General features: G+C 41.9%; 1 protein-coding gene across 6 annotated transcripts in view; it reads left to right on the top strand.

Moving 5' to 3' along the window:
- The window catches only part of U2SURP (U2 snRNP associated SURP domain containing), a 74,296-nt gene extending 66,007 nt beyond the window's left edge, over nucleotides 1–8,289 (top strand). For 2 of the 6 annotated variants that reach the window (XM_084638594.1, XM_084638592.1), the window contains exons 25-27: nucleotides 4,190–4,326; nucleotides 5,157–5,333; nucleotides 7,167–8,289. In XM_084638594.1, the coding sequence (XP_084494720.1) occupies nucleotides 4,190–4,326; nucleotides 5,157–5,333; nucleotides 7,167–7,305 (453 nt within the window). In that variant the 3' untranslated portion in view covers nucleotides 7,306–8,289. The remainder of the gene's footprint in view (nucleotides 1–4,189; nucleotides 4,327–5,156; nucleotides 5,334–7,166) is intronic. The other 4 variants (XM_084638596.1, XM_084638595.1, XM_084638597.1 and 1 more) reach the window with 3 other exon arrangements.
- The last annotated feature ends 17,239 nt before the right edge of the window (nucleotides 8,290–25,528 follow it).

Genomic DNA, 25,528 nt, shown 5'->3' with positions numbered 1-25,528 from the left:
TTCACCAGAGACAATACTTGTAGCCAATCCTATTCATAAATCTTTAGTCAGTTTATAAACTAAGAAAAGTAATGAGAGTTATTTACAAATTTAATGCAGGTAAACACACACACACGTCTTAGGCTCCAAAAAGTAATAGAAGCTGCTGTAGTGTGCAAGCTCTGTTGGCATGTCTACACAGCAAGTAGACACCTACGGCTGGCGTGTGCCAGTAGGTTCGGGCTGCGGTGCTGTTTGATTGCATACTTCTGGGCTCAGGCTGGAGCCTGGGCTCTAAGACCCTGTGAGGTGGGAGGTCCCAGAGCTTGGGCTTTAGCCCTAGCCCAGAAATCTGCACAGCAATGAAATAGCCCTGCAGCCCAAGCCCTGCAAGCCAGAGCCAGCTGGCATGGGCTAGCTCGGGTGTCTAGTTGCTGTGTAGACATACTCTGTATGTCCTTTAGGGCTAACCCAGGCCAAGCCCCGGGGAACTCTTGCTTATGCTTGCAAATCTTCTCACCTCAGATTTCAAGCAGCATAGAGTTACTGTTCCTTTTTCCAGGGGTTTTTATTCTCTTCCCTCAGAGTTCAAGCTGATGGGATGAGTCCACCTGCATGTCTCCTCTTCTTTGGGGCAGGGTGTGTGTGTGTGTGTGTGTGTGTGTGTGGTGGGGGAAGCACCATGGCTCATTTGGTTTCAGTGGGCCTTCTTGGTGGTCAGGACCTAACACCTTCTGTAAGAAACTAGCATTTCTACATTAATTAATACCCCTTTCCTGTTTGTTGACTTACACAATTACAGAGGTTTACAATGCATAAAACATAGGGCACAGATATTATAAGGAAGATTAACACATGTGGCATGCTACAAGCATTCCATAAAGACTAAACACATTATTGTAAATCTAATACCTTTTTTTAAAAGTACTAACACACAGGTGAACCAGACTGGTTTTCAGCTATGCATTTGTCAATGTTCAGTGCGGCCTTGGCGTGAACTGGCACCTAGTCTGCCAGCATCTCATAGTCTTACAGAATTATTGCTTCTGGCATGTCACAGCAAAGCTTGGAACTACCCATACAATTTATTAGAAGCTAAATATAAATGTAGTAATTTGTGTTGAGTACTTCTCTGACTCTTTTCCTTTGGGGCATTCAGCACACAAATGTAAGGGTAACTCACTTAAAAAGAAAAGGAGTACTTGTGGCACCTTAGAGACCAATTTATTTGAGCATAAGGTCTTTTGAGCTACAGCTCACTTCATCGGATGCATTCAGTCAGAGTGACTGAGTGACTTACCGTCCGACATCTGTAACAATTTTATATATGCCAGATCCAGGGATGGAGGACTGGGAGTAACAAAGCTCTCCAGCCTTATCCCTTCTATACAGGCGAGGCGGTTACACAGAGTTGCACACTCTAAAGACTGGACAATTCAGTACATCGCATTGGCTAATGGCATAGAGGACGAATACCAAAAATTGTGGTTGGTCGCGGGAGGACACCAGGAGGCAATGCCTGCAATAACAGATCCAGTGATCATTGATCACAGACTGCCACGTCCTTGAGTTACCGAACGAATGGGAGAAGCCGGCTCCCAAGGTTGTCTATCCAATCCCTTGCAACTGGAGAGCTACTGAATTCTCCCACTGGGAAAATCTACCATGCCAAGGCAGTGGAGTCACTCGTTTTGGAAATGACCTGATCAGCAATGACTGGCTGAAACATCATCGTGGGTTCTCCGAGCGTCAATTCCTTACTGCCTTAAAACTGAGAGCAAACGTGTATCCCACCAGGGAATACCTAGGGCATGGCAAAAACAATCGCAATGTACAGTGCAGGCATTTTAATGCCTCATATGAATCGCTTTCTCATGTTCTGTGACAATGTCCGGCAGTTCAAGATGCACGTATCCACAGGCACAACAAGTTATGTGGAATACTCACACAAGAAGCCCGTAAACTTAAGTGGACAATTTATCAAAAACCACATCTGCACACTGCCAATAAAGAACTATGAAAACCAGACCTTGTTTTTGTCAAAGATGGAACAGCCCTGGTTGTTGATGTCACTGTTTGCTTTGAATACAAAGACCAAACTTTCTCTGATGCGGCGGCTGAGAAAGTCCGACACTATGCATCTCTGACAGATGAAGTCAGAAAACTAACGGGAGCCACTAAGGTCAAGTACTTTGGCTTTCCCCTCAGCGCTAGAGGAAAGTGGCCCAAAATAAACGAGCAAGTCCTCTCGGCCCTTAGTATGTCAGAGTATGTGCAAGGAAGAGCTGCTAAACCCTTCAGCCGTAGAGCTCATCCGATGAAGTGAGCTGTAGCTCACGAAAGCTTATGCTCAAATAAATTTGTTAGTCTCTAAGGTGCCACAAGTACTCCTTTTTGCGAATACAGACTAACACGGCTGCTACTCTGAAACCTGTCACTTAAAAATAGATTTGCAGGTCACCTTTAGGAAAGAGACCTGTCAAAGTCCAGAATGGTGATCTATGGAGGAAATGTACACATCTGGAGAATGACAGCAGCTGTTAGTGCTTACTGGTTTCAAACACAAACTTCTGTTTTAAATGTAGTTGACATTTAAAGAGTCTTTTTTACTCTGTCTTAGCTATAATTGGAGAGAGAAGTGGTGGTTATCTTGAGTAGCAAAGGTGATGTATGTAGTAAACTGGAGTCACTTAAAAAAATAAAATCACAATCAAGATAACCATGTCAGATGCTGTGTGTTCTGCAATGGCTTGATCTTGATTGGTGTTCATTCTAGCAGTTTGTAAGCATAGATTTCTATGTCATTAGCTGGCTTTGTTCTTTTTTTAATTTTCATTAAATTATAAATATGTAAATAAAATGTAAAAAAATATAAATTATAAATGTTAAATATGGCAGTTATAACGGACATTATTTACAATACTGGCATCAAGAGAGTGCAGTTTTTCTCTATTTGGTGAATAATTCTTTTCTTTGGGTTTGCTACGAAATAAACCTAGCAGTTCTGCCAAAGCGTGGTGCATAAATGGCTGATTTGCAGTTAGTGCATTAAGCTTTGAGATGGTTGCCCTTTTCTGCCTATTTAATTTACAGTAAATGAGCATTTCAAGGGTAAAGTTGCCTCATAGTATGGCAGTCAGTTTGAGAAAATAGCAATGTTTAGCTATTTAATAGCTTCATTGTTGCTAAATGTTCAAGGTCTGTCTAGTTGAAACTAGTCTGCTGTACTACCAAATGTGCCAAGTAGCCCATTAACAATCCATTGACTTCAGTAGCATGGTAGTGTGTCATTGTACTACAGCAGGTTTAGTGGACTAGCAATCCAAAGTTAATGCTTTAACTGTAACTATTTCAAATTTAAAAGATGTGACATTAGAAATAATATAGTTGTCCTGGGATTTACTGTAATGTAGAACATAATCTTTCTGAGAGATCTAAGCATTTGAATTATAATCCAAATAATCTCAAAAGTCAGTCCATTTGAATTCCTGGGCTGCTTTATTAGCATCTATAATTATGGTGCTGCCATGCATCTGTTATCTCAGCATCTGGAGTGCTTTATCCTCCTTTCATGCTATAGTGTATAGCAGAATTTTCCCAACTACAGAGGGAGCTTTGAAATAATAAAAATGTAGACATTATGTTGAAGCCCATATTTTATCTTGTTTCAGTACCTATGCTCAAACTCACTAACTGTATAGTCCTGTCTCCTGTAATCCGGGGGGGAAGGCGGGGAGGGGAGGGGAGATCCAGCTGGCAAAATTAAACTGAACATGTTCAGCCATCAACCTGTATGGTCTCCTTTCTAATTTTATTGTTGATGCATGTGACAACATACACTGTTACAGGGAGGAGTGGGGACTGGTACAGTACTTTGATTTCATTTTTCTATAACATTGGATAAACTGTCATAAGGTAGTCTATAGTTTCATTCTCAAGACAGGGACCAGAATGTATATATTTAAGTAGATAGAGGTACCTCTTATTCCTGAAAATGGAAATTTAGAAAATGTAGGTGTTAAGATGATGATTAAATTTTCTGAAACCTATCAGGAAAAGTAAATGTAAGATTTGTGGGTTGGTATAACGATTATTTTCTCCAGATTCAGATGTTGATCATGTCCCTCCAAACTTGTAACCCAGTAGTGGATACACTGGATACCCTTTCTCCGTATCATAGAACAAATCTTACCTAATCTTAAATTCTCAGTTGTTTTTAATAACTCAGGAAAAAGAAAAGGAGCTGGAAAGAGAACGAGAGAGAGACAAGAAAGACAAGGAAAAATCTGAATCCAGATCCAAAGACAAGAAGGAAAAAGAAGAATGTACACCAACAAGAAAAGAGAGGTGCAGCTTTTATTCTGTCCCAGAGCACATGGAAACCATTTGTTTAATAGCTTTGAAGACAATATTAGACTTTAAATTAAATTGTATTTGTGGTTCTTGCCGTAATAAAGGAATTCAGCTACTTAAAATTTAATCTAATTGTAGGACAGTAAAACACAGGATTCTGAGTTTAACAGATCTTGTATTCTAATCTGCCCAAACCACTCCTCAAGTAACTTTCTGAACCTTTTGTTTCAGTCAATGCACCTGGAAAAGTGGGTAAAAATAGGACTTCTATGAAAACAATTAACTGTGTTTAGCTGTTATTTTGGGAATAAATTAACTGTGAAATAACTTTTTGGTCTGAAAGCTGGACCTAAAACTAAATTACTTCGGAAAAAGTAAATTGCTCACGTCTAAATATTCTTCACCTCACTACAAAAGTATAAACAGTTTAAATTGTACAGTCGCTTTTAGTCTGTGTGCTGGCCCTCTACTAATGTATGTGTTTAGCTGGAGTCTTGGCGCTGCCTCAGTAAGCATAGCTACATTATTTGTAACTTGTGTTGCTTTTTCAAGAACTTGTAGCAATATTGTATTTAATTGCAGCTTTGTCACTAATCCATAAACGGATCAGTCATAGGTTGTAGTTTGTGAACCGGATAAAAAGTCTGACCAAGTACTGAACTATTTGGAAGCTGTGATTTTAAAAAAAGTTAGCACTATGCTATTTTTAAGGAATGACTGAATGAAACTGCGTATTAAATTGACAAAGAATCTATATAAAAGGAGGTGATCCCTTTGTAGGGGTGGTGTGTGTGAATTATTATTTTTTCGGTTCTTTTATAAAGGAAAAGACGGCACAGTACATCACCCAGTCCATCTCGCAGCAGTGGCAGTAGACGAGCAAAATCCCCATCACCAAAATCGGAGCGCTCAGAGCGATCTGAAAGATCCCACAAAGAGAGCTCACGTTCCAGGTCATCTCACAAAGATTCTCCTAGAGATGTCAGTAAAAAAGCCAAACGGTAAGCTAGGCATCTCTTCTGGAAATCTACCCTAAATTATACAAGGCAGCAGTACCAATAAACCACATGATTCAAGGTCCTTCCTTTGCCTAATGCCAAACTACAATAATAATGCCCCAGTTCTGGGATTGACAACAGAGTTGCACACCCCACCACAGTATTAATGATTATTCATTATCTTTCATGTCATGTTTGGGAAATGCAGCTTAAGCGAAGATTCTCACTGGTGAGAGACCTGGAGTAGACTCAAGTTTTTGGTGGTTTATGGAAGACATTTTAGCAGTGTAGAGAAGAAAACCACTGTTGTCTTGTCTTGTCTACACTGGGGCTTCCAATGATGGAGAATTACTTCCTAAATTCCTGACTCTAGATATGGCATAACAGTATCCTACTGCTCCTGTCACCAAAATACTGGTCTCTGGATTTATGCTATGCATGAGATGAGATATATTTCTCATTAATATTTTGTGTGGTTTGTATTACTCTGTTTGCATTCCAAAACTCAGGATTGCTCTGGAAGTCTAGATGCATGCTATACTCATGCATTTTGTTGCAGTCATGTTACTGAAGTTTCAGCTTCTACTATTAGTGACTCAGCAGAGAAGAGAAAAATTGTTGTTGTGCATTATGTTTGTGATGTTTCTTCTTCAAGCAAAAGTATGTAAGCACCTCCTCGTAGACAAAGTTAGCAATTATATTAAACCAGAAAGTTGTTTGGGGATAATTATATCTTTCTATAGAGTTCATGCAGTGGTCATATAGCCTGATGAGGCATGAAATCAATTTAGATTAGATGAGATTAATCATGTGCATTAAGAGTGGACCAGATGGTGCCGTAGGTTTATTCATTTTCCATTTGTCTGTAGATTCCTGGGTTCAGTCACAACCCATGAACATGTTTGGTTAGAGTGCTAGATATTTTCCAGATATTAACAACACGAGTTAACATAATCGCATGGAATAGAAATGAGCAATGTTGGAATAAGTTGGTGTTAACGCAAAGGCTAAGGTGCATTTGCAGAAAGAACCATGTAGGAAAGCTTGTACATTATTTGCCTTCTTTAAGTGACACTGATTGGTGCTGTTTTTCTCATACTTTCTGAGCACTGAAACTGAGTCAGTGCACATACCACGGGGGGAGAAATTGTACATGCTAACTGATGTTCCTAGGTAACAAATTTCTGTTTACAAATGACAAATACAGTAGAACCCCCTTTATCCGAGCCTCCATTATCCATCTCTCCGTATTAACCACCAGCACACACACAGGAATATGGGAAATTAATGCTTCAGCCTCGGGCAGTGGGGCTAGGGCTGTCAGCCTGTGCTCTGCGTGGTGGGGCTGAAGCATTTAACTTAGCTGGGCCCAGTGTAGTGTGGGGCCCTGGGCAATTGCAACTAAAAGGTTGAGAAAGGTAGACAGTCTCTATAATGTTCAGGGTTAAAGAGTAAAGAGTGTAAAAATGATCAATACCTGTACAACTTGTTAAAAACTCATGTTGGTTTTCTTGTTAATAAATGAACAAAACATTGTTTGCAACAACTAGGGGTTTGTATATTCTGTTAAGTAGATAAGAAGGGGGAGGGCATGTGTTAATGCTTCTCTGGGAGGGGTCAGCTAATTTAAAAGCAACTCTACTTCTTGAAATGATTGCCCATTTTCCTCATTATCCAAATTTTTGATTATCCGATCTGGTCCCGGTCCCAATTAGATCGGCTAAATGGAGTTCCCCTGTATTTTATTCTAAAGTAGATCAGAAGAAAGGGCCATATAGCTGCAGAAAAAAAGCAAAGGAATTATCTATCCGTATGTAATCAAACTTTATTTTTCAGATCACCATCTGGCTCAAGGACACCCAAAAGATCAAGAAGGTCACGATCCAGGTCCCCTAAAAAGTCAGGGAAAAAATCCAGGTCGCAGTCCCGTTCTCCACACAGATCTCACAAGAAGTCAAAGAAAAGCAAACACTGACAAAATGTTCATATTTTTTATGATGGTGTCACTTACTGGAAATGCGGTTTTGTTTTTGTGCCTGAACAGTCTGTTTAAAAAACAAAAAAATCAAACAAAAAAGCATTCCTGAATTTTTTGTGAATGCATGTGTATACTCATGAGTAACTGCATCTGTAGACCTGTCATTGTTTTATATTGTACAAAATATCTTCATTGTGACTATTTCCCCAAATGAAACATTTTTTGTGTTTAGAGATTTCATCAGAAATGTGTGTATCTGATCTGCTGGCGGTAGTGATATTTTTGTTTTAGAATGTTGTGACATAGCAAAAATAACACAAATGTTTTCCCCTTTTTGTAGCTTTGACAATTTGAATTAGATTTCAAATAAAATCTGAACAGAAATTTAAAACGTGGTTTTCTTGCCCCACTTATGACACAGATCTTTAAAGGCATTCATAGTTTGTTTGGAAGTACTGTGTATTTCAGACATACTATGCTGTTTAAAAGCTTTCTTCAATGGAGTATACAACATCAACGGCTGTGGTCCTTTTTCGTTAGTTTGAATATCAAAATAAAAGCACCTTTGAATCCAGCTGATGGGTATAATTTCCCATTGTGATGCTTAATGTAGAAGCATTTTACCAGTTTGGTGCCTACAGTTGGGCACACTTAAAATTTCTGATGTACTAGAGATGTTACCAGTTCTGGTGGTATTTCTCTATTTTAAGTATGGGGAATATCTCTGAAATCAAAGTGAATTTTAAGTATAGGGGTACTATGTGCAATGATGCATCTATAAGCCACATTAGTGGCATGCCTTGGGAACAATGAAAGGAAAAAAAGGCCAAAGGCTGGATGATTTTCCTCAAGAAATATAGTTACAATGATTGCAACATCTAGTACATTCTGATTTGTTTTTCTAAAGTGGATTTTTATTCCAAAAGCAGAGCTTTTACATTACATGTTTTTTATTGACTAGATTTCCCAATTGTGAAAACTGTTCAAAATAGATTAGAAGAAATTAAATTTTTATTAACTTGTTTTTTTATTTAATCATATGTTTGAACCAAACAACTGTAACTTTTTCTTCATTTTAGATTTTCACCTCCTTTACTCTGCTCTTTAGGCCTCAATGTAACTTTAAATCCCTTCAGCTTGGTCTGCAACACTTACTTTCTTTTTTTATGGAAGAAAAAAAAATCAGGAGGGTTCAGTGTTAATACTTGGAGGTGTGGGTGGATTGTAATAAAAATTTAAAATAAAAAAGGGACCTGGCCTCCTGTGAACTGTTTCTGAAAGGCAAAGCTGTGCTCATCACATCCATGGAGTGCTAGATGACCTATTATTATGCTGGCGTACTTGTGGCTTTTAAAGTCTGAACTTTAGAAAAGGGGGGAAAATTGTAGACTACTTGTATGTCAGCTTAAGATGCGGAAGATGGTTGCAAATACAGGTTCTAAAATACCTTTATTAAAACTTTTATATTTGGCCCCTTAATCTTTCCTCCTCTCTTCCAGGAGAATACATGTGTGCTACAAAGGCTTTCTTGGCATGAGTTTTCAGTGGAGGCATTACTCACAAGAAGTGAATACACAGTCATGTATTAGTTTTTGTAAAATGGAGTAAACAATTGTAGAAATGTTTGAGTTCATTTTTAAAATATTTTTCTTATCCTTTTGCCTATAAAACCAGACAGGCTTAATACAAAGAATTCAACTATACAGGCCTTGGAATGAAATAATTATATTATTATTTTTTTAAAATGATCTCAAATAGCTTCTATTTCAATACTTTGATTTCAAAATATATAGGGCCAGAAGCAAATATGACACGAGTTGAAGGGGATAGTTCTTCAGTGAGAGAGCGCTCCTATTTTAGGTCAAATAAAAACAAAAGCAGAGTGCAGTTAATTCAGATAAATGCAGTTTATCACATGAACATCGTACCGACATTTACAGTATGAAGTGTGGACGTTATGTTTGGGGGAGGGAGGAATGTCATTGTTATAAAAAATGAAAAAACATGTAAAGCCTACTACCGTACAAGAGTTGGGAATTCAAAATTATTGTAACATTACAATCAGTTATTAGTCAAGTTCCAAGTCAAGTAGCTATAGACCTATAACAGCATGGCTAACTTCACTGCTGTATTTTATAACCGCTTTTATTAGCACCTTTAATCCATAAATACTTCTATTGCCATTCCCTTCTATTTTGTTCTGTTTGCTCATTTTTCTGGCTTTGGAAAAGCTATTTAATAATACACTTTCAAGAGCTATTAAGAATCTGTAAACTTGATACCAATTCCTATTTTATTGTTGAAAAGAACGCCTTTTGTCTTCCTTGTACATAATTTTGTTTATAGCTTGCCTTGTCTGGCAATGTGGTGGTAAAAAAAAAAATACAGAATCTTTACACAGGAAATGCTTAACTAATATTGAAGATGCAAATTAAACTAAACAGAATAAAAATTTCTCCACATTGTCTAACTCTTGGCAGCATGACTAGATATAGCTTTCATCTGAAATTGGAAGAAGTACATTTTTCTGATTATGTAAAGGAGAAATCTGTGTTTCAAATGTATTGACTGAACTAGGGCCAGGTGATGCCCACTATAACTGAGGAAAAAGGGAAAGCACGGCCAGTGAAATATGCTTCACCTCTCCCTAGCCTTGGACTTATAGAAGCCCTTATGTACAGTTACTGCATGACTGAGGGCTCTGAGTTATTGGGTCTCGGTGTAGTCCGGGAGAAGGAATTATATGACACTGCTCATCTTACTGCAGGGATGGTGTGAACGTGTGGATGGAGGAACTGCTGGTGGTGGAGATTTGGAAAATGGCATAGAGAGGTTGGTCCTTATTCAAGCTGCTCTGTGTTTTGTAGAGTTGGGTTTTCTAATGATCATCTGACTATATGGCAATTTAGCAGAGCGACCCCCTATTTTTCCATGTGGCCTCAAACCCTCCCCATTTGACAAAAAAGAAGTATAGGACAATCAGTGACTCCATATTCTCTAGATTATTCTCTGGCAGGTGCATATGTAAGCCTTAATGATGTGGTTTATACAAAAGCAAGGAAATGGAGTTTAACCTGCTGTAGCATCCACAATGGAGTCCCATTCTGGCTGCATAGTGTCCCTGAAGCCTAAAATGCTAGGCGATGATGCTTACCTTAATGCTTCCTTAAACATTAGAATTTAATGTAAGCAGTGTGTGATTTAATCATCCTTTAATCTGGCATGCACATATTTAAATTGGTGAAGTGTTTTCCCAGTTGTATGCTAAACTCAGCATTATATGCCCTCCTGATAGGCATTGCAAAAGAAAGGTCTCTGGAGCTGATGGAATTCTGAGTAGCTGCAAATTTATCCCTTGTTGTTTATGAACTAGTCCTGACTTCTCTGAATATATTTGTGTTAGCCAAATTTACAGGATTTCTGAAACTTTCCATGTGTGGGCCACATTAATGGGGAGAGTCTCTTGTGACAACTATGCTTTTGTGGAAAATCCATATTAGGCAAGTTTAGGCATAGTATTTTAACAGGTGGAAAGGAGGAGAGTGAGCATCATCATATGGCACTCCAGTTCTCTGCAGACCTTCAGTATGTGCTTGTCAGACTACAGTTCGAAACCAGACAGTTTATACAATTTCAGCCTAAGTCTTGGTCTCCAACTGTTCAGTTTGGCCAAATTCACAAGGGGGTTTTGGGGTGAGTTGCAGTGGCTAATTTGTAGGTACCCAGCCTCCAAGTAGAATTCACAGCCCTGGGTTAGGCACCCCGGCTCCCTGTACAATGCAGGGGGAGAGTTAGTTATCTTAGAAAGATTCACAGAAGCCACCAAGCTGAGCAGGGAGCCATCTAAGCTAGCCAATAGGAAATGCCAAGGGGAGCCCCACCCCACAGAAAGAGTTGGGCACCTAAGTCCTAGCTGGAGGCAGGCGTCTCCCTCTAATCAGGATTCACAGCTGTGAGCCTGGAGTTAAGCACCTAAACCAGGTCAGTCTTTTCTCAAGAAAAACTCTGGTAGTGGCCCTGCTTATCCAGTAGCCCAATGGTTAGAGCGCTCATCTAGGATATTGGAGATATGGGTTCAAACCCCTACTCTGCCTAGTTTGGAGCAGGGTCTCCCACCTCCCAGTTGAGTGCCCTAGCAGACAGGCTGTAGCATATTGTGTGGTGGGTTGGTCACTGCTGTTGAAGCTGTCTCACTTAGGACTTAAGAATGCTTAAATATTCATTGGTTTAGAGAGGGAGAGAATAACTTTATTACCCAATAATTAGGGAACTCACCTGAGATGTAGGAGACCAGGTTCTAGTCCCTGCCCCAGAGCAGGCAGTGTAGGATTCTTTAAGTAGATACAACTGTGTATTCCCTTTCAGGTCCCTTGGGTGTGTATGCCCCTAGTGTGCTGGAGCCAGAGAATTTTGCCTAGCAGTACCGGGAGCGAGACAGTGCTCATGCTTTGTGGCTGTAGCCCCACCCCTTGCTATATGAGTCATCACCGTGCTGACCCCACTCAGTTCCTTCTTCCCATCTGTGGTTGTAGTTGGAGCTCTCTGTGTTTTAACCTCACAATCCCACTATTTTTAGTGTTTTTTCTAATGGTATATAATTAGTATCCTTAATAGAGTTAGAGTTAGATGTAGCATGCATTAGCTATGGTTTGTGTTTCCCTGGTAATGCCCTCATCAGGGTTTAAACGCTGTCTGTTGTGTGGGGTAATGCCCTTGCCAGGGTTTAAACATCTGTTGCTGTGCCTAGACAAAGCCCACGTCAAGGAGATAATTTGCAGATCATTCACCAAAGGGACTCAAGTGGCGAGGTATCTTCATCGGAAGCAGCACCTGCTCAAACAGGCCATGTAACCTGCTTTGAAACAGAGGCCCTCATCAGATCGAAGGTCGCCCTTGTGCTCCCACGTATTGTTCTGGAGCTGGCACCTCTCCAAAGAGATGAAGGAGTTGTTCCCTGTTGAGTGTGCTGTGGAAAAGGTTGCATACCACAGACCAAGGCTGCTCCAGGTCCCATGGGGGTTCATCTTCCTCCTCTAGAAGTAGCACAGATTGGCATGAGGTGAACGTTGATGCACAGAATGGAGCAGGCCCCATCAACTGTTGACTCTGGTTCCAGCCCCAGAGTGTCTGTTAAATCTGGTACCAACAAGAGCGATGTGACACTGGCTGTTTCCATGCTGGTGGTGTATCAGGCGGCAATGGATCTCCTCTGCCTTTCTGTCCCAACCTCATCTTTGATTCAGGACTTTGCCAGGGCTGTGTCTTTTATAGCCCCATTGGCTGGGTGGGCCACTGTTCTTGTGAGTCTTGTCAGCACCGTACGGCAAGATCTCCTTTCACAGTCAATGGGAGTGGAGCCAGTGCTTGGCTCAGCACAAGGGCCCTCTCCAGCACTAGGAATGTCTTTGGCATCCCAGTGACACTCACTGCCCTAGACTTCAACACCATTACTTTGGTACTGCTGCCAACTTTGGGGTCTACACCACTTCCAGCACCAGCAACTATGAGGCCTACTTGGTGCCACCGGTGCCGTTACCATCATCGGCACCAGCTCCTTCCTCATTCTGGGCTACAGACAAGTTGCACTGGTGATTTGCACCCACACTGGCTCCACCTCTATCCCCTGAACTTGGATGCTTTGGCATCCTGTTTGGGATCTTCATCCCCTCACTTGCCATCGCCTGACCTGCATGGGTGGCCATTCATTGAGCGCTATGGGTATTCCTACCAATGGCTTCTATGAAATCCATGGGATGCTTCCTCAGTGGCAGAGGTCCCACTCCTTGTCTCGCTCAAAGGCAAGATTGACCAGGTCTGTGGCTGTGACCATTGATCTGCTGAAGACGCTGGTACTGGTGAGCCTAGAGTCGTCCACCCAGGTCTGTTAGTTCTGGAGCAGGATCCGGCTGTGGCACATATAACTGCTCAATTTTTGTCCCCAGATGATTCCACAGTGCTGGGATCTTCCTCCCCTTAGGTACTGGAGGATTTCAAGATGCACCAGACCTTTTGCAGCACGTGGCTGCTTCCCTAGGTATCCAAGAGGAGTTCCTGCAGGAGAACATGCACAAGTTGGTGGATATCCTGTAGCTGTCTGCCCTGGGAGAATCACCCTCCCTATTAATGAAGTGCTCCTTGAGCCTGTTAAGGTCCTCTAGAGCACGCCGGCTTCAGTACTGCCTGCAGCAAAATGCATGGAGAAGCACTACTTTGTTCTGGTTCAGGGATTTGAGTGATTTTTATTCCCATCCAGCCCCAAATTCCCTGGTTGTAACCACGGTGAATGATACAGACTGGCCAGGCAGGTTTATCCACTCCTAAGGATAAGGACTCTAAATGAATTAACCTGATGGACAGGAAGACTTACGCCTCCTTTCCTTGCTGTTTTGAATTGCTAAAATATGGATTTTGTGAATTCTGGCTAAGCCTGAGTTTGCAGACTAGCTGCTTGAGGCCTCGAGAGGAATGTCAGGCATTTATCACTGAAGGCTGCTTGGTGGCTAAGACTATGTTGAAGTCCACACTACACAGCGTGGATACTTTGGCCAGAGTGATGGCCTTGGCGGTGACCATAAGGAAGGTGTTCTGGCTGCAGAATTTGGGCATTGCTCCTAGTGTCCAACAGGTTATAAAGGATTTTCCCTTTGATGGCCAAGCACTGTTTTCGGACAGGACAGATGCGAGACTGCACTCCTTCAAGGACTCTACAGTCTTTGGGGGTATACACGCTGGTGCTGCAGAGGTATCCGTATGCTGAGCAACAGCAGCAGCAATGTCCTCCCCAGGACATATTCGGACAGTCTCTCCCTCTCCCGAGAAGTCTGACTATCCAAGAAAGAGGCACAGATCCCAAAGGAGAAAACAGTTGTATTTGGGGTTTGAACAGTCCACACACCCTCCCCTGGAGGCCCCCAAGAACACATTTTTACTCCTTGGTCCAGATCAGTGTTTTAGTCGATGCTCCTTTCTCCCCATCTCTGTTTGGGGACAGTCTGGCCCACTTTCACAATGCTTGGGTACTAAGCACAATCAGATCAAGCTATACATCCAATTCCTCTCCATCCCCTGCACCCACCCTCCCTCCATATTCCTCCTCGGACTCTTCTCACATCATATTGCTAGTCGAGCAGGTTCACTCTTTACTGGCTGTAGGAGAAGGGGAGGAAGTTCCACCGGGATGCCAGGATCATGGCTTCTACTCCTGGTACTTTCTGGTGCCCAAATCTAAGAAAGGGGTAAGACCTATTCTTGACCTTCGTGGCCTCAGTAAATACATCAGATACATGAGGTTCCAAGTGGTCACACTATCGACTATCCTCCCTGTGTTGTCTCCGAATGACTAGTTTGCTGCTCTGGACCTTCAGGATGCCTACTTCCATGTAACGATTTTGCCATGCCACAGAAAATTCTTTCAATTAATTGCGGCAGAGCATCATTTTCAGTACATGGTACTTCCATTTGGGGTCTTTTCTGCCCTCAGGTTTTTACCAGTGCATGGTGGTTGTGCTGGCCTATCTCAGGAAGAGATAAATCTACATGTACTCATATCTGGATGACTGGTTACTGAGAGGCAGGTCCAGAGAGGAAGTTCATGCTCACATTGACACTACACTGCACTTGCTTGGCAGTCTGGGTCTCATCCTAAATACGTGGAAGTCAACTTTGGCTCCAACTCAGAAAATTGAGTTCCTTGGGACCCTAATAGACTATGAGTTCAAGAGTGTTTCTGCCGACTGACCGTTTTCAGGCAATTCGCCACCTTTGCCTCAGGTTGCAGTCTCAGCCTTCCATGACAGTTCGGATGTGGCTGAGGCTCTTGGTTCATCTCCCTCCACTGGTCCTGGACTGGTTGCAGAGGTGCATGCTTCCAGAGAATGTTTGTCAGGGTGTTTCCTTTGTCTGGCCCTCACCAACCAGGTCTGTTGTCACCAATGCCTTCCTGATGCTCGGAAAGTCCAAGGTCTGTGATCGGAGCAGGATTCCTCACTGCCTATCAATGTGCTGGAGCTTTGGGCCAAATACAATGCATGTCACGCTTCTCTGGATTGTATCAGGGGCTCAATGGTTCACACACAGAGAATACCACCATGATGTATTATGTGAACAAGCAAGGGGGAGCACACTCCAGCGTGCTCTGCCAAGTGGTGATCAGGTTGTGGCAGTTCTGCATCGAGGAGAGTACTACTCTGATAGCAGACCATTTGCTAGCAGTCTGGAATTATTTCATGGACCACCTCAGCAGGAATTTTCCCCTGAGTCATGAGTGGGCTCTGAAAACAAGTGTCATCTTCGCAGCTTGGGTCATCCCAATGATCAAACTGTTTGCTACAAAGAACAACAAGAAATACCATCAGCTCTGCTCTTGTGAGGGCTTCAGTCCAGGCTCCATCTGACACTTTCCATCTCCCCTGGCAGTCGGCTCTCGTGTACACTCCCTTCCCCTCCCCCCCCCGCCCCAATCTTGATCATCCTCAAGCTGATGGTGGTTTGGGCCATGCTTGTTCTTATTGTGCTGGTGTGTTCAAGGTAGTACTGGTTCTCTGGCCTTCTCATACTATCAATTCGTTCTCCTATACCACTTCCTCTCAATCCCAATCTACTCACTCAGAATCATGGCTGCACCTTGCATCCCATGCTAAGCTCTCTGCGTCTCACAGCTTGGCTGCTTCATGGCCAAATGAGGAGGAAGGAGCGGTGTTTGGCAGCTGTTCAACAGATCTTACTCAACAGAAGAAAGCCTTCTACTATCTGGTGAAATGGAAGCAGTTTTTGGTGTGGTTGTTGGCCTGTAGAGTTCAACCGATGCTGGCTTCTGTCTATCTGAGAGTACCTGCTCCATCTTCAGTCATCAGGACTTGTGCTTAGTTGACTGAAAGCACATTTGGCTGCTTCGTCTACATCCTTGAATCAAAGATTTGGTTCCTAGTGGCTTTAATGGGACCTCCACTCAAGTCCCTGGCATCTTGTCCCTTTCCTCTTCTGTGTCAGAAATCTGCCTTCGTAGTGGCGAAAACATCCAGAGAGTCTCCTTATACACAAAAAGAAAAGGAGGACTTGTGGCACCTTAGAGACTAACCTTTTTGCGAATACAGACTAACACGGCTGTTACTCTGAAACCTGTCCTTATACACAGTTCTCCAAGGACAAAGTGATTTTATGGCCATACATAAAATTTTTGTCTAAAGGGGTTTCTCAATTTTATTTGAATCAGATGGTATATTTACCTGTGTTTGTTTCTAAGCCACATTCAACTCTGGAGAAGCAGTGTCTTCATACACTAGATGTCAGGCGATGCCTAACCTTCTATCTGGACAGGACTAAACCACTTCATGCTTCACTTCACCTGTTTGTGTCATATGCAGGTCTCATGAAGGATCAGGCAGTCTCTTCTAAATGGATAACATTCTGCATCAAGACTGCATATGAAATAGCTTCGGCTATGCCTCGTCAGCAGATGTGATAATGTGAACTCATTCAACATGAGCACAAGCAACATCAAGAGCATTCCTCGTCCCACTCCTGGATGTTTGCAGGGCTACTACATGGTCATCCATCCATATATCTATGAACCATTATGCCATCACCGCATCTTCCAGGGTGGATACAAGCTTTGGTAGGGCGGTCCTGCAATCCTTTTTAGGTAGATTCTGAGCCCAACCTCCTGTGTGGGGGGAGAAGGGACACTGCTTGTTAGTCACCTAAGTGGAATTCATGGCTGCATTTACTCAAAGAGGAGGAAACGGTTACTTACCTTAACTGTGGTTCTGCTGAGATGTGATGCAGCTGTATAGTCCATGACCCACCCTCCATCCCCTCTGCATCGGTGTCTCATCTCTGGTCATTCGGTGCAAAGAAACTGAAAGGGGTCAGGTCTGCACCACCTCAGATAGCTAGGGGAGGAGCTACAATCATAAGGCACAAGTGCCGCCCCTCTATGGGTGCTGCTAGGCAAAATTCTTCGGCACGGTGGGTGTGCAAACAGCCAAGGGGCCTAAGTGGAATACACGGCTTCAGCACCTATCGAAGAACTGTAGTTACAGTAAGTAACTGTTTGATTTGAACCCTGGTCTTCCACATCCTGGGAGAATATTCTAACTACTTGACTATTGGATAAAAAGGGAGTGGGGGATGGTGCACCATCGCCTCCGGCTCTGGGGCCCAATCTGGTAGATCTGCTGTAAGGTGGCCTCAGCATTTCTACTGGATCAGGCCCTGCAGGTGAGGGAGACCTTAGGTTCTGAATCCTGCTGGGGCTTAGGTGTGAGTTAGGTGCTGAGCTCTGTGCATGGCCACCAGCAGAAATGTAGGTGCCTACTGGGTTAGGCAGCAACTAAACAGGGGTTTTGAGGATGTCATTTTTGGACTTGGGTGGCAACTAGGCACCTAACCCCTTCTTGTGAATCTAGCTCTTTAACTATTCACTATGCAACTGTTTAGCTAGGACTCATAGTATTTCTGATTGCAAGCCTGAAACATTTATAAACAGAAATAATATGAAGACTAATGCACTTCCAGTCCACACTTTGGACACAATCATTTGTGCACCTTTGAGGATTTGCAACCTTTTGCACAAACACAGTGTCCATGTGGAATACTTATCTATTAATGACCGTCCTGCCCCCATACCATAAACTCACCACTTCTCTTGCAAATATGTTCACAAATCACCTTTTGAATTAATCCAGCAGCTCAACACAAGAGGGCTCTCTAAGGTCCTGGTTCCCTGCATTTTCTGTTCTGGTGGTTTTTCTGGATTTATAAATCTAACTCTGTGCTATTTCAGTGTTTTGGGGTTGTATTCAATTTTTTTGTTAGCCTATCTTGCATTGACCTAGTTTCATTTTGTACAGACAATCCCTGCAGGGTAGCATGGATATGGTATTGTCCCGATTATTACATTTAATTTAAAAAAAAAACCCTCCCACCCAAAACAGTAACTTGACATTAATAGCTAGTGCTTAGCTCGAGTAGCTTTCTTTCAAACATCTAAATGCTGCAAAATCTTTGCTTTTGGGGTAACATTTTCCGAAGTACCGTCAGGATTTAATGCCTCCAATATTTTTATTACTTTTGCCTTTTCTAATTTTAGAGGGGGAAGAGGAAAGAGAACACAAGTTTTTAATTCATGGGTTAACACAAATACCACAGTGGTTAAATCTGATAAGACCTACAAAATGGGATGACTTTCCAACTTGGGTTAGATTTATTTAACAAATTTTTGAGCCAGATTTTAAAAAGTTAAAACCACATCTAAAACACCCTGCATTTATAATTAGTATGTATGTTTGAAACAGTCAAGCTATGGTGCACCCGAATTGAAAGTTCATAGCAGGAAAAATCCAATCTCCTTTAAGTAGAAGTATCACTGATGGTCGCCCAAGGTTTTAAGCAAGTCTCTGCACAATAAGAAAACATTGCTGCATTTCCAAATATTCATGTGGGGAAAACCTGTATTTTTGCATTCATTCAGCTCTTTCTAAACTGCCCAAGTAAAACCAATGGGAGTTTTGAGTGTGCAAGGAATGCAGGATCTAGCCTGAAATGTCTAATCCATTCTGGGCAACTTTAGTTAATTCTTTACAACTTTTTGTATTTCTCTGTTCACCATATACAGAAACTTTGGGAGGGACAGGGTTAAATATTTACACCAGGTGGAAACTGGACACAATCTGAGTCGGTCATCTTATTCTGTAGACACATTTAGGTCCCAGTCTTGCAACTGGTGAAATGTAATTGGATCGCTGTGCCCATGTGCTGTCACTTGCAGGATCAGGTCCATAGTCTCTATTTTACTAATCATTGCTGTGGTTCTACATTGAATGTCAGTATAAATGGTCATTCTCTCTGTAGCTGTATTTTTAGTTCAAGATTAATAAACTAAAATTATTTGATCTCAGCATGTTTCTATCTATGTGCATTTATGCTAAGCATTAATGTGCTTGCTTCTCAATTTGCTTATATCTGCTTCCCAGAATGTCAGTCTTGGCATGTGTTACTATGAAAGTCCAGCAAGACATGCAAGCTGCTTACAATTTAGGCTAATGATGGCTGAATTGGACAAGATGAGAATTCACTGTGACTCTTTTTCAAGCTATTGTTTAATGCTTATATTATGGGAATTCCACATTAAGTGAACTTCATTTCAAAAGTCATTGGGTTTATTATGGGGTTATGAAATTGAGCTAATTTCCAGAGCTACCTTTCCCAAACAAGGCTGTTTGAGTTTCCAACGATAGTGTCCAACGATTTCAAATAAGTTTTTGAGCAGTTGTAATTCCCCTTTGTTCTTGTTATTGGATGAGTTATATTCTATAGTTTGGAGTTAATTCATACTGTTATATAGATTGTTTTCACCTTGAATGAGCCAATTTCATTTTAGTGCTACAACTAAAATGCTAATGAATTTCATCCTCATGCTGTAGGACCCCAGAAGTCGTCTTATCTCAAGCAAATGCATGTTATTTTTTTACCTGTTTCAATCACAACACCATCTTCATGATAAGCATGTTACATTAATAACATCTCTCTAAGGGCTAGTCTTGTGTCGGGATGTTTTGCTGTTTAACTCTGTGTAGTAAACTAGAAAATTTTGCAGTCACTTCAAGAGCAAATGATAGTTTCACATTAGCTTTTTTTGCCTCATTTGCTTTGATTTTTGCACTTAGTGCAGAAAATTTTCTAAATTACATTATGAGAATAAAATTGTCAGTTTGTCAACATTCAGTTAAGTAACATTTTTATTTTTAACCTTTTATCTTTGGTGGCAATAACTTGTATATATTTATATTATGCTAAATACAATTTCCTGTCCTTGCTAACATTTCCATGGGTTGACTGTGGTTCTGCAAGTTCCTCTGTGTCATTTAACTGTCCAAGATTATATAATTTCTGTTGCTCTTCTCCCACCTACTCTTGCTATCCCCATTGATGTCCTTTGTTTCTCAGAAACCCATCAATGAGGCATGGGGTTGTCACCCTGTAGTTACCTGTATGCCCTGTCTTGGTCAAATAATACCTCCCACCTCTACTTACTGCTTAGATATCAAGGCAATAGGTAGTTTTTAAATACCTATGACAGTTGTGGAGGATTGTTTTGCTCTTCCTTGAGATTGGGAAACTGCTCACACCTATTACCCAACACAGAATCTGGGTTGTGCTCCACAAGACTTGTCTCTGATGGGCCTGACCTCAAGCATGTCTGGAACCCACCCCATATGCCCTGGTGCCACTATGTTAGACACTAGTGCTGGGCTGCTGACAAAGTATGAGCCACTGGCCAACAGAGGTCAGAAAGCATTTGGAGATTGTGTGGAGCGACAACACTCTTCTCAGTAGATCTGTATAATTCTATAGCTCTAAAATATTTTCCCGTTGAATTTCATAACAGGCACCCTTGAACCAATTGAAAAAAGCTCAAATCTGGGATTCAGATAATCTGGGAAGGAATGACATGGGTATGTGCTGGGATTGACTCATGCCCCCAATCCACAATATGCAGCATAAGCAGGATGGTTAGATTCCACCATCATCTATTTTCAAGACCCAGATCAGGTTACAGGAACCAGCAGAGACGTTTTGGCAAAGGTGAAAAGGAACTGTATTGATCGGATATTTCTGGAGGCCAGAATGGCTCAGTTATAACTCTTCTCCGGCTGGGCATGGTGGGGTGCCGATATCCCCTTCAGTGTAATCTGGTAAAACCAGAAGCGAACCACCTGGGAACTGAGGAATTTCATCCATGCCTGTGGTATGGAGAGAGCCAATGTACAGATATTTATTACAACTGGCTTGTGTTACTTTGACCAGTGTATGTGCGTACCTTTTGGACATTGGTGCTGGTTTTATTTTTCCTGGCACTTTTAGCTTATTTCCCATGCAGTCAGGAGAGGGAAATGCCTGTTAAGTAATTTGTTAGGCATCTAGCTGTGGGTAGATTATTGGAACAACATTAGCTAAATTGTTCCATAGTAGAGTTCTAGTGTGGGGGTGATTTGAGAGGTTGGGGATTTCTTTTCTCCCTTACGTTAGAAGCCAGTTGACCAGCAGGATTGATAGAAGTTTGGCCACAGGAAAGCCCAATCAGGGCTTATGCATCAGTGTGTGTTACTAGCCATTCTGTTGACCTTTTGAGTGCTCAGTTGGATGAGTAGGAGTGGGCCGCTGGAGTCCCTTGATAATACTTTAGAGTTTAGAGGAAGTAAGAGCTTGTTCCTCTCCCTCAGCTCTCAAGGACTTGCAGGCCCACAGGAGTTAGCGATCAGTTAAACAAAACTGTGGTTTCATTTCAAAATTATTTTCCATATGCATCCTTCTTAGCAGATTGTAGGTTAGTTATATAAACAATATTGAATTGAACAATTGCCAATCTGGATTAATATTTTAAGGCAGTGCAGTTAAAGTATAAAAGTTACCAAATGACTGTCTGAATTTCCTTTTGGAATATAGTGCAACTGCTTAACAATTGAAACAGGAATTGCAATTTCAATACAACTCAGAAATAGTGACTTCACTACGCAATAATGGCCTCAGGCCATTCACAACATTCTAGTGTTCCTTCAACTGCAAAAACAAGAATCTGCAAATAGCAAAACTTTATTGAAAATGCCACTTTGTCTAACTGGAGACAGATGTATAGTAGAAACTGGAGGAAAAAACAGTTCACTACAAATTGGATGCCCAATTTGTTAAATTCTAAGCAGTAGTTATCAACTGTTACTTTCATTTTGAAACACGTCACTTGGTTTTGGTGCTTCATTGCAGCACAGCCTTATGCATGAGCAGTTTTGAAGAAACAGCTCAAAGGAAAATGACTGTTTCATTGCTACACCAACAGTTTAGTATAATATCTAAGACTCCAGCCATTGATTGATTTTTACATTCCTACTAATCAATCAATCAGCAACTATTTCATGAGGCATTGAATAAGATGCTGGAAGTTATAAGCAGTGCTAAAACCGAATGCTTTAAAATATAATCATGCTACAATTTCAAAGACTGCTGCTCCATTTTTCTCCTTTCCCCAGCAACAGTATAGCTAAAATAAAATAAATATTTCCACAGCTTCATAGATCTTCAAGATCTTTCATTCCCTTCAGCCTTTTTGGCATCTGTTCAGCAGAGTAAATATCCCATTCACATTTTGAACATTGCAACATATTCTCATAACTCACATCTTGCTTGCAGAACCCAGCTTCCACAGGGTTTGAGAAACTAGCAGTGCATACACTTGTCCTTAACAGATCTGCAGATTGTGTTGGATAAGAAGTTCTAGATGTTAGTATTTATCTATTTAGAGTACTCACCTATGTCTATTACTTTTTCTAAGCACATTATACCCACATTTAAACCTCAAACTTTCATCAAAATAGATCAAACAACTTTTACAAGAAAGGACTTCCTGAAAATCTTCTCAATCCTAAAAAGGCCTCCATCTCCTCCTGCTCCCACTCAGTCCCTCCCACTGGGGAGCTGGACAGAAGGGTGAGTCCTGCAGCTCCTCTGGGAAGTGAGTGCCACAGTCCAGGAGCCCCTCAATGAAAATGTCTTCATAGAATCATAGAATATCAGGGTTGGAAGGGACCCCAGAAGGTCATCTAGTCCAACCCCCTGCTCAAAGCAGGACCAATTCCCAGTTAAATAATCCCAGCCAGGGCTTTGTCAAGCCTGACCTTAAAAACCTCTAAGGAAGGAGATTCTACCACCTCCCTAGGTAACGCATTCCAGTGTTTCACCACCCTCTTAGTGAAAAAGTTTTTCCTAATATCCAATCTAAACCTCCCCCACTGCGACTTGAGACCATTACTCCTCGTTCTGTCATCTGCTACCATTGAGAACAGTCTAGAGCCATCCTCTTTGGAACCCCCTTTCAGGTAGTTGAAAGCAGCTATCAAATCCCCCCTCATTCTTCTCTTCTGCAGGCTAAACAATCCCAGCTCCCTCAGCCTCTCCTCATAACTCATGTGTTCCAGTCCCCTAATCATTTTTGTTGCCCTTCGCTGGACTCTCTCCAATTTATCCACATCCTTCTTGAAGTGTGGGGCCCAAAACTGGACACAGTACTCCAGATGAGGCCTCACTAATGTCGAATAGAGGGGAACGATCACGTCCCTCGATCTGCTCGCTATGCCCCTACTTATACATCCCAAAATGCCATTGGCCTTCTTGGCAACAAGGGCACACTGCTGACTCATATCCAGCTTCTCGTCCACTGTCACCCCTAGGTCCTTTTCCGCAGAACTGCTGCCTAGCCATTCTTCCACCAGTTCCTCTCCAAATTAAATGAAGGGCTGTTAGCATGAGTGCCTCAGAGAATTGCAACTGACAGGGTAAGTGATCTCTCAACTAGTCAGGGCTCAAGTAATCTAAGGGGTTATGTACATTATATATTTATCTCAAAGTCAAGATTGATTGTTCCCTTTCCCTTGCCCACCTTCCCGACCCAGAATGATTCCCTCAACCCTGATATGTGTGTTGCCTATAGCAGAAGTTGAGGTAGCTACCCCAGTCAGCAGCCAAGGAGGGATCTCAAGGTAAGATGAATTGACTGATATTCAAGAAAGTCAAGAAAGCCCTAGTGTGGCAGCAGGGCTGTGACACAACAGTCAGTGTAAGAGAGTCCACCTATTCCTTCCCACAATGCCCCAGGAAACTTCCTATGGTGGCCTCTCTTGCCATCTATCTACTCTCCATTTCTAAGCAGTGACCCTGACTGAAAGTCACTTGCCAATTTATATAGCCATAGGTGCTGGAACATAGGTGCTGCCGCACTCCCTGGCTTGAAGTGGTTTCCATTATATACATGGTTTACAGTTTGGTTCAATGGCTCTCAGCACCCCCACTATACAAATTGTTCCAGCACCCCTGTATATAGCTTGAACAAGATCCAGATCCCCAATCATAAGCTGCTTCCAGTTCCAACAATGGCCACAGATTCTGATCCAGAAATCTGCTTGATAATGGCTGCTAAGAAGCCACTATCTCAGCATGCTGCTATCTCGCCAGAGGCTGCCATGAAGGTGTTGGTTATGCTTTGGTCTGAGGCTAGCACACACCATGGTTTTGGTAGCAGAAACTGAAATGCCAACCTGTATCACAAGATTTCTCAGCAGCTAGCAGTGATGGGAATCCCTTATATTGGAGAGCAGGGCAGGGAGAAACTGGAGGAGCGTAATGTGGCTTATTAAAGGGGTAAGAACAACAACTGAAAGCCAGGAGTGCCTCAATGCAGTCTCCATTTTATTAGCAACAGTGATTCAGGACTGATACAGAAATAAAGAGAATGGTTATCGAGAACCAGCTGGATTGTAGAAGCTCCTTTTTTCTCCCTATATTCCCCAAAAGGGACAGACACCTTTACCCATAATACCCATTGAAAGCATTCACAACACCATTTTCAATGGCTCTATAAACTTCCTGAGAAGTTTTGGATCTAACAGCATTAAGTGTTGCACCAGTGTGGATGCCTGGTGTACCAGAAAGCCCATTATTGATAGCTGTAGTTTGAACATGCAGTCTCATGCTAGCCTGAATCAAGATAAATTAATTGAGAGAGAGACTTAAATGAGGAAAGTCTGCAGCATAGCCATACCCTAGGTCGTTAAAGATTAACATATGAGGTCATAAGAGTGGCCATACTGGGTCAGATCAGTGGTCCATCTTACCCAGTATCCTGTCTTTGACAGCAGCCAGTGCTGGTTGCTTCAGATGGAATGAACAGAATAGGACAATTTATCAAGCGTCCAGTTCCTGCTTCAGAAGTTGAGGGACACCAGAGTATGGAGGTGCATCCCTGACCATCATGGCTAATAGCTATTGATGGATCTATCCTCCATGAACGTATCTAAAGTTTTTTTAGAATCCAGTTATACTTTTGGCCTTCACAACAGCACTGGCAATGAGTTCCACAGATAGACTGCGTGTTGAGTGAAGAAGTACCACCTTATGTAAACGTGCTGCTGCCTATTAATTTCAGTGGGTGATCCCGGTTCTCTTGTTATGTGAAGAGGTAAATAATTTTTCCTTATTCACTTTCTCCACACCTTTCATGATATTATAGACTTTTATCATATCCCCCTTAGTCATTGCTTTTCTAAATTGAACAGTCCCAATCTTTGTAATCTCTCCTCATATAGAAGCTGTTCCATACCTTTAATAATTTTTGTTGCCCTTCTTTGTACCTTTTCTAATTCTAATCTAACTTTTTTTGAGATGGGGTGACCAG

The sequence above is a fragment of the Lepidochelys olivacea genome (assembly GCF_965140295.1).
Source record: "Lepidochelys olivacea isolate rLepOli2 genome assembly, chromosome: 9".
Lineage (NCBI taxonomy): Eukaryota > Metazoa > Chordata > Testudines > Cheloniidae > Lepidochelys > Lepidochelys olivacea.
Note: the sequence above shows the minus strand (reverse complement) of the source record. Positions and strands in the feature narration are given on the sequence as shown.